At 48.7% G+C, this 13,590-nt stretch overlaps 1 protein-coding gene across 4 annotated transcripts in view; it reads right to left on the reverse strand.

Moving 5' to 3' along the window:
• Positions 1-13,590, reverse strand: part of MYO5B (myosin VB) — a 143,753-nt gene that overhangs the window by 107,139 nt on the left and 23,024 nt on the right. For all 4 annotated transcript variants that reach the window (XM_031507268.3, XM_031507269.3, XM_085566994.1 and 1 more), the window contains exons 2-4: positions 9,639-9,749; positions 5,591-5,762; positions 3,105-3,249 (exon numbers count right to left, since the gene is read on the reverse strand). In XM_031507268.3, the coding sequence (XP_031363128.2) occupies positions 3,105-3,249; positions 5,591-5,762; positions 9,639-9,749 (428 nt within the window). The remainder of the gene's footprint in view (positions 1-3,104; positions 3,250-5,590; positions 5,763-9,638; positions 9,750-13,590) is intronic.

Here is a 13,590-nt window from a genome sequence, read left to right on the forward strand (position 1 = left end):
CCAGAGGGAATTTTTGCCAGACTCCAGGCTCCTGCCCAGAGCGATGACACACAGGGAAATTAGAGCCAGGATGTGGGCACACAAGGCATCTTTTGTTCCTCTGTGAGAAAAGAAAGAACCAGCCAGGGCATCAGCGGATGTGCTGTCCCTCCGTGTGACCATGGCACAGCTTTCAGACTGCTCCCAGGAGGGAAAACACCTTCTGTGGGCCCCCAGCCCCACTGCACCTCCCCAGGACAGGACCCTGGCCAGAGCAGGTGCCTGCACTGCCCTGCAGGCAATCCATGTCCCAAGGCACTCACTGCTTCCAGCCCAGGGCCACTAATAATCACTAAATGATCCCTCCTTCCACCATCCCAACACTTGACTCCTCCACCTCCAGCAGCAGCCCTTGGAGCAAACTGACTCCGTGCTGCTCATTTTGTTTAAAACAACACGGTTTCACTGAACTGAGCGCATTTTATCCCACACTGGGTTTCTAGGGATTTTCTAAAGAGCTGGTCACTGTAAAAATTAGAGGATGTCACATATGAATTTTAATCACTAGCCCTTTTTCTGGTTGTTGTTTTTTAAGCCGTTTCACATGCAAGAACTGCAAAAACATCCTCTTCATAAAAAGCTCACACTTAAAGGGGAGTTTTAACACACACTGCATCCGCTGTAGGTGTTCAGGTGCTTTATGAAAAATTCTGACTCAAAACAGGGATCAGGTGTTGTTATACAACCTCTGCAGCCCCCTTGTACAGCCCAACAACGGCTTTTGTTTTTATCTTTTTTATTTTTTCCTTTTTTCTTCTTAAATTGGCATTTTTCTGATGGCAGGACAAAAGCAAACACAGGATGCCACATGGTCACCTGTGAAGGTGCTTCCTGTCCCATCTCTTGGGCATTGAGGCTGAGGCAGTGGGAAAGCACAGGAGCAAGTCACCAACAGCTGTACACACCGACTGCCTTACTCTCTGCCCTGGCACCCTGTCTCTGCATGGAAAGCTCAGAGAAATAAAAATCTCATTACCTCCAATTTTTCTCACTTAACACAGAGTCTTTAAGTTTTGTGTCCTTTTCCCTTGCCATCCATTCAATCCCATTCAATCCCCTTCACTGCACTTTCCCTGTGTGCTCTGGGCCACAAATGGACATAAAATACTCAAAAAAACCCCAGGACTGGCCAGACTGTTTTCCTGCTCTCAATCACCTTGCAAGTTTGACCTTCTGAGATGGCAGGCTTGAGTTTTATTCCTAATCTATATGGATGCACCAGACATAATCCAATTGTTTAAAAGCTGAAGTGCAAAACAAGTGATATTTTTGAACCGTTTTAGGTTTAACAAGTCACATCCCACCTCACCCCAAAGCAGTAAAGCTGAGCTGCAGACACGAGGCATCCCACAGAGTCAGCATTTCAGCCAAAAAAAGGGCAGAAATAAGTCCTTCTCATTGGCCTGTATCCATCACCCAGGAGCTATGCCATCCACACCCCCTGCCCCAACAGCTCCACCACTCTCCTTGGAGCTCTGGGAAAAGCTCAGATCAAGCTGCAGAGAACACAACACCCACCCAGGAGCACTCAGACTTAAAACTCAGTGTGCTACATTTGAAGGTGCATTTCAAATAACCAGGTAGATTCCTCTAATCCATGTCCCAGTCTCCTCTCAGCCCTGTCTGAAACCCTCTTTTGTACCCAAGCCTGCAATTACCATAATAACAGCCCAAAACAGAGAGCACCAGAGGAGCACTGAGCAGTGAGCACCTTGTCTAAGAGCTCTGAAGGTGGTTATTTTCCTGTCCCCTTGAAAACAGAGCAGTCTGAACCACCCAGAGACAGCAGTTATCCTTTATGAGTTGCTGTCAAAAGTAGCTTTATTCTGATAAGGAGGAAAGCAGAGACAAGCATTGCTGGATAGAGCTGTTAGGCAACTGCCTGCAAAATTCCTGAGGCATGTGGGAGAAGTGCACCTAGCAAACTTCAGCACCTGAAGTTTGTCCCTAGCACAAACTTAGCAGAAAAGTGAGTTGCTGCCTTGTGTTTTAGACACTTGCCCTGGAAAACCCACAGGTCCTGTCCAAACAGGTCAGCAAAACCCTGGTTTCTTCTAAAAAGAGCCCTGCAGCTTGCTGCTCAGTCTGGAATCACACAAGGACAAAATCCTAAATCACTGTCTTTCTGCAGGCAGCTCCCCAAATTCCTGAACTCTTCCCAAAGCGGTTTTGCCCAGAGCACAAGCACTTGCAGGAGTGAACTGCAGGCTGGACTCCGTTTGGGTGCAATCCATCCCATCTCTGGGCATGGCTCCTTCATGTGCATTTCTGGATTGAAATCCAGCTCATTTTTATTAGAAATGCATCCTAACTCACCATTAAAATCCAGACACAGCAGAAATAAATAACCTTGGAAAATGGTTCAGGGCTTGCTCTTGCTATTAAAAGCAAGGCTGTACAAAATCTCAGCTGATCCACAAGCAAACAAAAACATACTGCGTGAATCCTGATAACTATAATAAAATGAACCCTGGTACAACAATTTTCAGTTTCCTCCCCAGTTCTCTTTTGGATCATGACTTATTTGTTAAGAACAAAATCCTACATTTGTCCACAGCAACACAAAAAGCATGGAAATAAATAAAGTAAAAACTCTCACTGTATCCATCTGGTGAAGACACTGCTTTGAGGGACCCATAAATATCTCCAAGTATCTGCCAGTTACCACCTAACTCAAAATCACAACTTCTCCATGAAACAACAACTAACATTAGCTTCTGGATTTAGTTTGATTATCTCACCAAATTATCTGAAGTGTGGTTTCCTCTAAGCTATTAAACATGACATTTGCAGAGTGGTTTGAATTTCTTCCAGGAAACTCATCCAAGAAGCAACAAGAGAGGGATCTTCTGCAAAACCCCTGAGCTCCTGAGGACCACAGGGATCCCCATCAACCCAGAGTCTGGGTGCAAAACTGGGATCAAGTCATTAGGCAGAATTAATTAGCAATACCTGACCCCCCCCACCCGCTCTCTTTCAATTTTGCTTTCACTGAGTATCTGGAGCATTTAATGGCATCTTTGCCCACTTTTGACCCAAACCCCTGTGGCTGGGCCCCCACTGACCTGGCCATCTGCTTGTAGGCTTCCTCGGCCACGGCGAAGATGTGGGGGTCCATGTCCCCCATGTTCTGGCCGCTGTAGGCGTAGATGACATCCTGCTCGTAGATTGGCAGCTGCTCATAGGGGTTGATGGCCACCAGGACGATACCTGAGGGCAGACAGACAGGCAGGTACCTCACAAACCAAGCAGGGAGTCCATATTTCAGGGTTTTCAGGGCTTGTGTTAGTTGCTTCAGTAAGATTTTTAAAATAGAGTGATTGAGCATTAACAAAGAAAGTGAATGGGGAAGGGCTTGTAATTCTTATCTCAGCATCCCCTGCAAGAGCAAGGCAGTAAGCCCCTGTACAGCTACAGAGGAGATGCACAAAGCTGGTGAGAAGAGCAAAAATGTGCAATAATCTCCATTGTGTGAAGACAGACTTTGCAGGTGTGAGGAGAGATCAATGCAGCCTAAGCCAGCACTACAGAAAAGAAATTTCTGTGCAACCACAGCTCTTCTAGACCCAAACAAACATCCTCGGTTTTCCCCTGGCTTGGGCTGCGAGTAAAAACACCTAACAAAGAATGTGCCCAAATCAAACTGAAATACATAAATGACAGGAAAGGAATGCCAGAGCCTGCTCTGAGACTTTAATGTCTGCCTCCTCTCCAGCTCCGGGCGCTGAGCTGGGACCTAATGAGAGGCCAAGCCACACATGTGCTTCCCGTGGGCTCCAGGGAGCTGCTCTGCACCCAGGTGCTGACCAAGCTCCACCTCTGAGGAGTTTTGGGTCAGGCAGATCTCAGCTGTCCCTGCAAGGAGCTCCAGGAGCACCTGGCTGTGGGGCCAGCATGGTGCTCCTGGCTGTGGGGTCAGTGTTGTGTTCCTGGCTGTGAGGCCAGCGTGGAGCATGTGGCTGTGGGGCCAGCCTGGTACATCTGGCTTTGGGGCCAGCATCATGCTCCTGGCTGTGGGGCCAGCATGGTGCTCCTGGCTGTGGGGCAGTGTTGTGCTCCCAGCCTGGCCGGTCAAGGGCTCAGGCACACTCCAACTAGCACAGGAACTCTCATCTTGCAGCAAACACCCAGAAAGGCAAAGGTCAGTGTCTGTCGCACCACCTGCCCCTGCAGGACATTGACCCAGCTGCTTCACCTCCCCGAGCCCTGCTCCTCCTGCTTGCTTCCCTGTTCTGCTCAGGTCACCCCCAGTTTTCCCTGACTCACTAAAACCACAGTGCAAACCAAGCTGAGGGGTCTCCTCACTTCGGACCAGCACCTTCCTGCCCTTCCCAGCCACTTTATAACCAAAGCACAGGGCATGCTGCAGTCAGGCAGAGCTTTGCAACTAAACCTACACAGCCCAGATGCCTGCATCGCCATTAATGCTGTGCTCCAGATGATCACGAACCTTCATGAAAAGCTGCTCTCATGAAACCTCACTGATTTTGGATGAAAGCAGGCCAGTGGGTGACTGAAGACACACGTGCAGCTGCAAAAGGCTGCAATTTAGGCCAGTAATCCAACACTACACATCATTAAATACTGAAAGTTAGCATCACTAAGAGCCACAGAGGCTACGTATTTTCAGGGCGCTGCTTTAAGAAGTCATCTCCTCCTGCTGAGCATTTCCTCTGCAGCCCCAAACTGCAAAACAGCCACAGCTGTACACACCAGCCTCAACAGGACAAGGGGCAATGGCTTCCCATCTTCCCAGGGCCAGAGGGCAGGCACAGATGGGATATTGGGAATTAGGAATTGCTGGCTGGGAGGGTGGGCAGGCTGTGGCTACTCCTGGATCCCTGGGAGTGTCCCAGGCCACGTTGGTCAGGGCTTGGAGCAGCCTGGGACAGTGGAAGGTGTCCTTGCCCAAGGCAGGGGGTTGGAACAAGATGATTCTTAAAACCCCTTCCAACCCAAATAAGTCTGACATTCTATGTATTGCCTTCTTTCCTTTCCTCTTAATTTTTCAAGCCGCAACTTGTTGTTGTCCATCCACAGGTAACTGCTGCCCTGCATAGCTTTGGCAAGGCACCCTCCCCAAAAACCACAAACCCAAGGTCACACTTGCCCTCTTCCTGCTCTGAATTTGGGAGTTAGATAATTCCCAAAGCCTTGAAGAAAAGGAAGGAAATGGCAGCACTGAATGGTTTTTTGCACTTTTTTCTGGAGGAAAACCTGCTATGGAGATTCATCAGTAATATCTTGCTCTGGCATGCTGCTGTTGACTGATTTTTTAAGTCCTGTTTTTCCCCTGTGGGGGCTGCCAAGCACATTCGAGGCTGGCCTCAAACTCATCTGTCAAGATGTTCCCACTAAGAGCTCAGCAGGGTCACAGTGCACCAGCCCTCAAAAACCACTTCTGGTTTTAACACATACTCATGCCTCCCACCCCTCTAAACCCACTGCCCCCAGACTTTCCTCATGCTGCAGCATCTGGCTGGTGGTCTCAAGGGGTTTCTCCATGGCCCCACAACCTTTCAGGAGCTGAACATGTGGTCTGGACACTCACCACAGTAGGTGTAGATGTGGTTGGACTCGAGGAACCTGACTTTGAGGTTGTGCAGGACCGCAGGCTCGTGCAGGTAGCTCAGGGCTGTCAGGTCATTCTGCCCCACCAGGATGTCTGGATTACGTAGGAAGGGCAGCTCGCTCCCTTGGAGGTCAATGGGGTATTCGTAGAGCTGAGGAGACGCACGAGGAGCACAGAAACAAAAAACAACTATTGTAAATGCAGGTGAACCCGGTAGGAAGAAATGATGATGTCTGATTCTAGTTCAGAAGGCTGAATGATTTCTTTATTATAACTATGCAATAATACATGAATATGCTATTTAAAGGAGATACTAAAACTACCTACCCACTTATTCTAACTACTATATCTAGTAGTAGTATAACTCACAACTCGTGACTTTCTCTTTATAGTCCAGCCACAGGTGGGTTGGATTGGCCATCAGGCTCAAAGAATCCTCACCAGAATTCAACCAAGCAATCATCCCAGCTAAACAATTCTCCAAACACATTCCACATGGGAAAAACACGGAGCAGAAATAGAAATTGTTTTCTCTTTCTTCTCTCTGAGCTCCTCTATGAAAAAGTCTTGAGAGAGAGAGAATGCCACAGACAACAGCTCCTTTAATGGCTTGTAGCTTTTCCAGGCATAACTCCTGCTAATGCTAAGCACTTACACACCCTGCTCTAAATTAAATTAAAAGCCCCTTAATGATAAATGCCATGGGGACTTGGATGACAAACTGCCAGGCCACCCCTCTGGTAATGGCTTTGAGCTGACCATCACATTGTCCTGGTGGACACTGAGGGTCCACGAGCGCCAACCTGGCAATACCTGAGTCACCTTCAGGCCAGCCTTGGGACAAACAGCCCTCAGCCAGCTCCGAGCAGTGGCAGGCAGCATACAGAAACCCACAGCTTCATCTGATCTAAGCATCTCCCTGCTAGTGGACAAGCAGCTTCATCCAAACTAGACCATGTTCTTACCATCAGAGCGATTTCTCTGCTCATTTTTATTTCCAGTTGCTTTTATACCTGAAACCTGGCACCCCTTGAGGCAGAGAGGACATGGAGAAGCACAGCATCCCTGCTGCTGAAGTGTCTGAGGAGCCAGGTTACGCCGCTGAAGTTGGCATATGGGCAGCCTTATGCTATTTTTGAATCATCCCCAAATGAGCAACAGAGCCATCAACTAAAGAAAAACTGCACTTTTTTTCTTTACAGAGAAAAGAAAACAAATTGCCAGTGATGCTGCTTCCCACAGGGTACCTCAGAAAGGAGGCCTGATGCTCAGCTCCCATCAGAAGGGAGGAATCTCAGCTTCCAACAAAACCACTGGATCCCTGCCCGTGAAAACAGCACAAGGAAAGCTGACCCAAGTGCATGAGGACAGGATCTCTCAGCATGTCTGAGAACCTCAGGCTAGTTTTATCCTCCAGTTCCATGTTGTCAATGCCAATTTTCAAGAGTTTGCAGTCAGTCTCACATCTTAATGGCAAACACACCAGGGATGCCCTGTGATATTTTACAGTCAGCTCCTCATTCGGAGGGAGCACTCCTGCATACAGAGCAGAGCCAGAAACCACAAAACACATGAAGACTCACTTAAAGCACAAGGACAAAAGGAAGCACTGAACAGCTGGGTAATGCATGCTGGCTGTCAGGAGCAAAAGGCTTTCTACAGCTTTGAATCCCCTGAAAGTACGAGTGCTGGGATCTCCAACCTGATGCACAAAAGTGCTGCTCTCCTTTGCTAGAGCTTTTCAGTCCAACATGACACAGATCCAGGCAGGGCTTCATACAGGAAAGCATTAAACAGGGCACTCCCAGAGATCCTGGATCTCTAGCACAACCCCAAAATGAGATGTTCCATTTTTCACCATGACTGTGGCATGCTTATTAAGCTACTACCTACAACACCTGGTAATCCTTTCATTGCCTTGTACTTTAATGTTGCTGATCCTGAACTCAGCTGCACAAAAGGATTAGACCTTGCAGGACTCCTCAGTCCCTTTAGTTTCCAAGGAAATATCCAGATTAAAGAGGAAAACAGTAATTCCTGCCCAAGTACCGAAACTGCAGGAGATCTCAACCAGGAAGGGAGATGGGGGTTGTAGGTCTCAGCAATAGGAGCAGGTGTTCTTTGGCAGCCTCAGCATAAGAGGAAGAAAGGAGCTCCTGTGGGTGGGATGGGCACCCATCAGTGTCCAGCCCTGGCTCCAGCAGCACAAGGACGTGGAGCTGCTGGAGCCAGCCCAGAGGAGGCCACGGAGCTGCTGCCAGGCTGGAGCCCCTCTGCTCTGGAGCCAGCCTGGCAGAGCTGGGGCTGTTCCCCTGCACAAGAGAAGCTCCAGGGAGAGCTCAGAGCCCCTGCCAGGGCCTCAAGGGGCTCCAGGAGAGCTGCACAGGGACTGGGGACAAGGCAGGCAGGGACAGCACAAGGGGGAATTACCTTAAGTTGAAGGACAGTAGGCCTAGGTAAGATATTAGGAGTAAATTCTTTGCTAATGAGGCCCTGGAGGGCGCCCAGAGCAGCTGTGGCTGCCCCTGGATCCTCGGACACATCCAGGGACAGGTTGGACAGGGCTTGGAGCACCCTGGGATAGTGGCAGGGGGTGGAGTGGGATGAACTTTAAGCTCCTTCCAACCCAAACCATTCCACGATAAAATGGTGATTCTATGCCTGGTGCTCCCAAGGGGTTGCAGGGTAGCATCTGTGCATCTCCTCATCCAGGTTTATCACTGTGGAAGGTAAAAGGCATCAAGCATCCTCCATCCTTGATCCTCCCCAGAAAGTTGCCCTATGCTGGAACAGCAAACTGGGCAGGACAACGAAAGCCACAGAGGCCAAGCCAGGAAAAAGCAACAGCACCAAGGACTGTGTGCAGATCCCAACATCAACAACGTTCTCTGCAAAGCTGGCACCCTCACACACTGCCAACAGCCCATGCTTTAGCTGCTCTGAAAGAAAAACTGTTTTGACAAACTGCCTAATCAACCACAGCTCATTCCTGTTCTCCATCTTCCACCAGGCAATATGGTGAAAATGCTCCCCACAGTGGGGAACTGTCTGGCTTGGAGGGGATGGGAGCTGCTCGGCCTGCTTGGCACATGTGAATTTTCTAGTGGGTGGTCTCTACTAACTCTTCTAGATATCAGAGCAGATCACACTCCAGACAGTTCAGGAAACCCCACCTGCTCCATGAAGAAAGATGGTTTAGGTGCAATTCTTCATGAAAAATGTATTTATTCTTCCTGCTACAGCAGGCAGCTCATGGTGGGTACACAGCACGGCTGCTCCCTTCCCATAAACTGAATTTGCAGCTGATGCAAATGCCGTGGTTAACTTCATCTGCAATTCCCTGCTGTCACCCAGTGTCCCACTCCACGAGGTTTTTATGTGGAACAGAGAGCAGCTGCTCCTCCCCAGCCTCTGTCCTGCTCTGGGGATGATTAATTGCTGGCTGTATACATGCTACAGCCCGGGCTGTTTGTGCATTTAGAGCCAGCGCTTGCTAGAGAACATCTACATTTAAATGAGTTTTGTGGTTTTGCCTTTTAAAAGCTGTTCTTATTTAAAAATAAAGCAGAGGAAAAAAGAGGTTTATGTAAGATTATACTCAGAAAAACTAAGGCGTGGAGAAAGCTGTTGCACAGCAGTCACCTCTGAGCCGTGTGTGGGTTTTCCATCAGTACCCCAGGTTGAGTGGATGCCACCAGCCGTGCTCTCCACAGTTTGTTCAGCAGCAAAAAGCACAAACTGGCATTTCTGACACACTGCTGCTATTAAAAAAAATACATCCTGGTATCACAGACTATTACAAGTTTGCCAGGAGATGAAAAGAGATGATGGAGGTCAAGGGCTTTTCTCTCAGCCTACTCTAACACAAGTGTCTAGGGAGGGACCAGGCAGGGAAAAGCTGGAAGTGTTAAAGCAATAAAACACATTTTAAACCACTTCACAGAAACTATGAAATGGCTCAGCCTTCTTCACGCATTAATTCGAAGCTTTAAATTGCTAAAAAGAATAATGACATTCAAAAGCTTACAGTTTCATCTTCAAGTTTCAGCTGGAGGCTTTTATCTCCCACTTTGTAATCCTTGATAATTTCTGCCGATCTCCAAACTTCATCAGGGTCAGGAATCCAAACCCTAGTGTACTGGAGAGGTGGAAAAGAAAAGAAAAGAAAGAAAAAGTTTAAACACGATGAAACCTCGGGAAATTAAATGAGAAATAAATTAATTCTGCAGTAATGCAGCCTCACACTTATTGTAAAGTCAATGCAGCTAAACCATTTATTTTAGTGAAAGAAAAAATAAATCCAGTTTTAGTTCTTGGGGTAAATTACAGACCAGAAGTCTAATTTTTCAGTCTAATTTTCCCCTGGACAAGGTGTACACTGGCTCGTTACCAATCTAACAAAGCAGGGTAAAGTCTCAAGGTAAACGTGGAATTTAATTTCCCTGGGAAGAAAAAAACAGCCTGCCAGAAGGCTTTAATGAAATATCACGATTCACCCCCATCAATCCCTACACCAAAGTGTGTAGGGCAAGACCCCAGCCACAGCCCTGGGCAGAGGCAGGCAAATGAGGACACCAAAGCCAGCTCCTTCAGCTGGGGGTGAACACACAAACAGGCTCCAGGAACACACTTAGATTTAAATGAATTAGCCAATTAGGTTAAATTTAACCTTCCTTTTGTATCTACAAAGCTAGGGTCACCAAGGGAGACCTGTGCAGCTCAGCCCAAGTGCCCATGAGGCTGTCGGACTCACAGAGCCAGGCTGGTGCTGGACCCCTCCAGCCCACAGCACCAACAGGAACCCTCCAATAACCAGAGATTTACTGATCCTTTGGGGCAGCTCTCCACCCTGTTCCTCCTGCTGATTGAAATGAGAGCTACAGCATCTTATTCCTACTCAAAGCACCAGGGGCTGGGGGAAATGCCAGCCAACCCAAGTGACAGCAGCCCCAGAGCCCCAGAGGTGCTTCTGGCCTTCATTTGAAACCAAACCCCAGCACACAATGTCCAAGCAACATTTTGTGGCAACCAACGAGTTAACACAGCAGCAGCCACCACCTGACAGGCCACTTTGCAGCTGAAAAGCAATAGATTTTTGTATGTTATCACACGTAATTATTTTTAGAACTGCTCAATAGCTACAGCAGCAGGAACCTTTAGATGTTAATGGAGCCACACAATCATATTCCCAGAACAACAGTTTTACCAGGGAGTCGGGGAAACGATGTGAAAACTTGAATTTTCTCAGCATGCCAGCTCTAGCACCTCATGAGCTTTCAGTGCTCCCCTGCCACAAAGAAAGGAGGCTGCAGTGGGGAAGGGGCTGGTTGGGACCCCTACCAGCCGCTTCCCCACTGATGATGTGGATTCATCCAGTGCCAGCTCTCTAATGGCAAGAAGTGAGATTCAGACACGCTGAAAGAAAGTGCCCAGAATAGCCAAGGATCAGGGTGTACCCAGCTCAGGGCAGCTTCAAACACAAGGTGTTGCTGGTCTTGGCAACCTTGCAAATGTTCCAACCTGCACACGGGGCTGGGCTGAGCCCGGGACCTGCCTGGACTGGTGGCTGCAGACAGGGACACGCTGACCCTGGAGCAGCCTGAAATGGGGTGCCTTTGGGGGTGAAACCTGGCAGCAGCAGCAAGAGGTCCCACGGGCCACCCTCAGCAATTTACCACCAGCCACGGCCAGGAGCCACCCAGGTGTGACAGGAGGGTGACAGCTCTCAGCACCCACTGCCCACAGCCTGGTGGGTGTGGGCTCATCCACCAGCCACCCTGCCCGCAACACTGCGGAGTTATAATAACAATAATAGTGATAATAATAAAACTGATTTTCCCAGACTTTGTGCAAACACACACATGCAAAGGGCCACACAGGAGAGAACACACCATGCACAGAATGAACCATGCAGGACAGAACACACCACACAGGACAGAATGCAACATGCAGGACAGAACACACCACGCAGGACAGAACGCACCATGCAGGACAGAACACACCACACAGGACAGAATGCACCACGCAGGACAGAACACACCATGCAGGACAGAACACACCACACAGGACAGAATGCAGCATGCAGGACAGAATGAACCATGCAGGACAGAACACACCACACAGGACAGAATGCACCACACAGTACAGATGTGTTTGCAAGGCCCCAGGAGCACTGGTGACAGCCCATGCTGGCAGGTCCCAGGTGCAGTCAAGCACTCCCCACACCGAGTGCTCCCCACCCCGCTGCAGAGCCAGGGGCTGTCGGCACAGGCTGCAGTGAATGCAGCTCCCCAAGCATCCCTAATGCCGTCCTCTCGTGCGTGCACACGCACATATCCAGAGAGGGGGAACACCACTCATCCTGCTGGGCTTCTCCACCGTCCTCCTCTCCCTGCAGGGCAGGCTGCTGCACAAACCCCCACCCGAGCCCTCCCTTCCAGCCATAAATCCCAGACATGTCAACCACACAGCGCTGGGATAAAAGCACTGTGTCACGGGTGAGTCTTTACAAGGCCAGCTTTAATTAGAGCCTGAGGAGGCCTGGGGGCAGCCCCCGGTGGGGTCACGCTGGGCTCACCCCCCTCACCTCCCCTGCATTCCCTGCCTCTGACCTCTGCAACCTGAGCCCCGAAACAGCCTCACACCCCCTCTTTTTGACAAGTCAGCCCACTCGGGTGAGGGCCACCGTGTCACCAAAAACAGGGCGCTGGCAGGTGCCCACCCAGGCGTGGGTGGGGAGAGCATCCCTGTGAGATGCTGCTTCCCATAATTGCATTTCCAGCATCATTTTACCACTTCACAATCCTTGTCCAGGCTTCCTGAGAGCTTCAACAGCCTCTTGATCTGCTGGAGGAGCTTGTTGAAAAGCAGAGGGCACACGGGCCCATCTCAAAGCATTGGGAATGAAGGATTAACTTGAGTTTGGGCTCAGGAGACACAACCCTGGGCAAGCCACTCAACTTCCAGACACTCCAGGGCTTCCATACATTTTACCTTTTTAAATTTATTTTTTAAGAAAAGATGACTTTAAACAAATGCTAAAACTAACTAGAAATAGCTCCATATGCTCCAGCTCCAAAAAGAAAATTATAAAAAATATATGGTTTACTTTGTGACTTTTTTTTAACCAGATCCCCAGTAAAACTAAATCCATTCAGTGCTCTCATTGCCTCTTGCATTATTCCACACAGCTTAAGCAGAAGCTTAATAAATTCAATCCCACCTCCTGATTTGATTTAGATTTTAGCAGGCTGCCGCTGCGGATGCAGATTAAAACCAACATTAAATTAGAAGAGGCAGGTCTTGTTTTACTGTTTCAAAGCCCTCAGTGCTGGCCAAAGGCACTCCCAGCAAGCTCTGGGCAATGTGCTCCATCTCAGCGAGGAGAGATGCAGGTCTGCAGGCAAGGAGTTACAACTCCATGGACAGAGCATCATTTTCATTACATTAAGAAAATTGTATCATCTTCCATTAAGTAAAAAATATTAAAAACCAGTGATCTCAGCTTCATCTGGGCTGTTTGGCGGTCGCAAGTCTTCGTGGCGAGCTGGACATCAGCAAATCCATCTTTATTATTACTGGGTTTTAATCCCCCGAGTTATTTCAGGAATGCCAACACTCACAGCTGACCCCAGGAAGTTTTCATTGCTCCTGGGTCAAGGGCATTTTTCCAGGGGAATCCTTCCAGCAAACTGCAGCTAGAGGGAGGGCACAGCAGCAAACCCAGAATTCTGGCAATAAAATAGCAACAACCACCTCACCACTGGGAATTCAGTGACAGAGGTGAGCACGTAGCATGTCGTGACAAAGGTTCTTCCACACAGGTTAAGAAAATCTTATGCAAGGACTTTATAGAAAACAGAAAGAGTGATTTTTTTAAAAAAATCAAAGGTGAATGCACAAATTTTAACTAGAACAAGGTGGAAATCAGGACAAATCTCTGTATATTTTTCTCTGTTAAGTAAACACACTTCTACTTT

Source organism: Lonchura striata, chromosome Z, assembly GCF_050655825.1.
Source record: "Lonchura striata isolate lonStrDom1 chromosome Z, ASM5065582v1, whole genome shotgun sequence".
Lineage (NCBI taxonomy): Eukaryota > Metazoa > Chordata > Aves > Passeriformes > Estrildidae > Lonchura > Lonchura striata.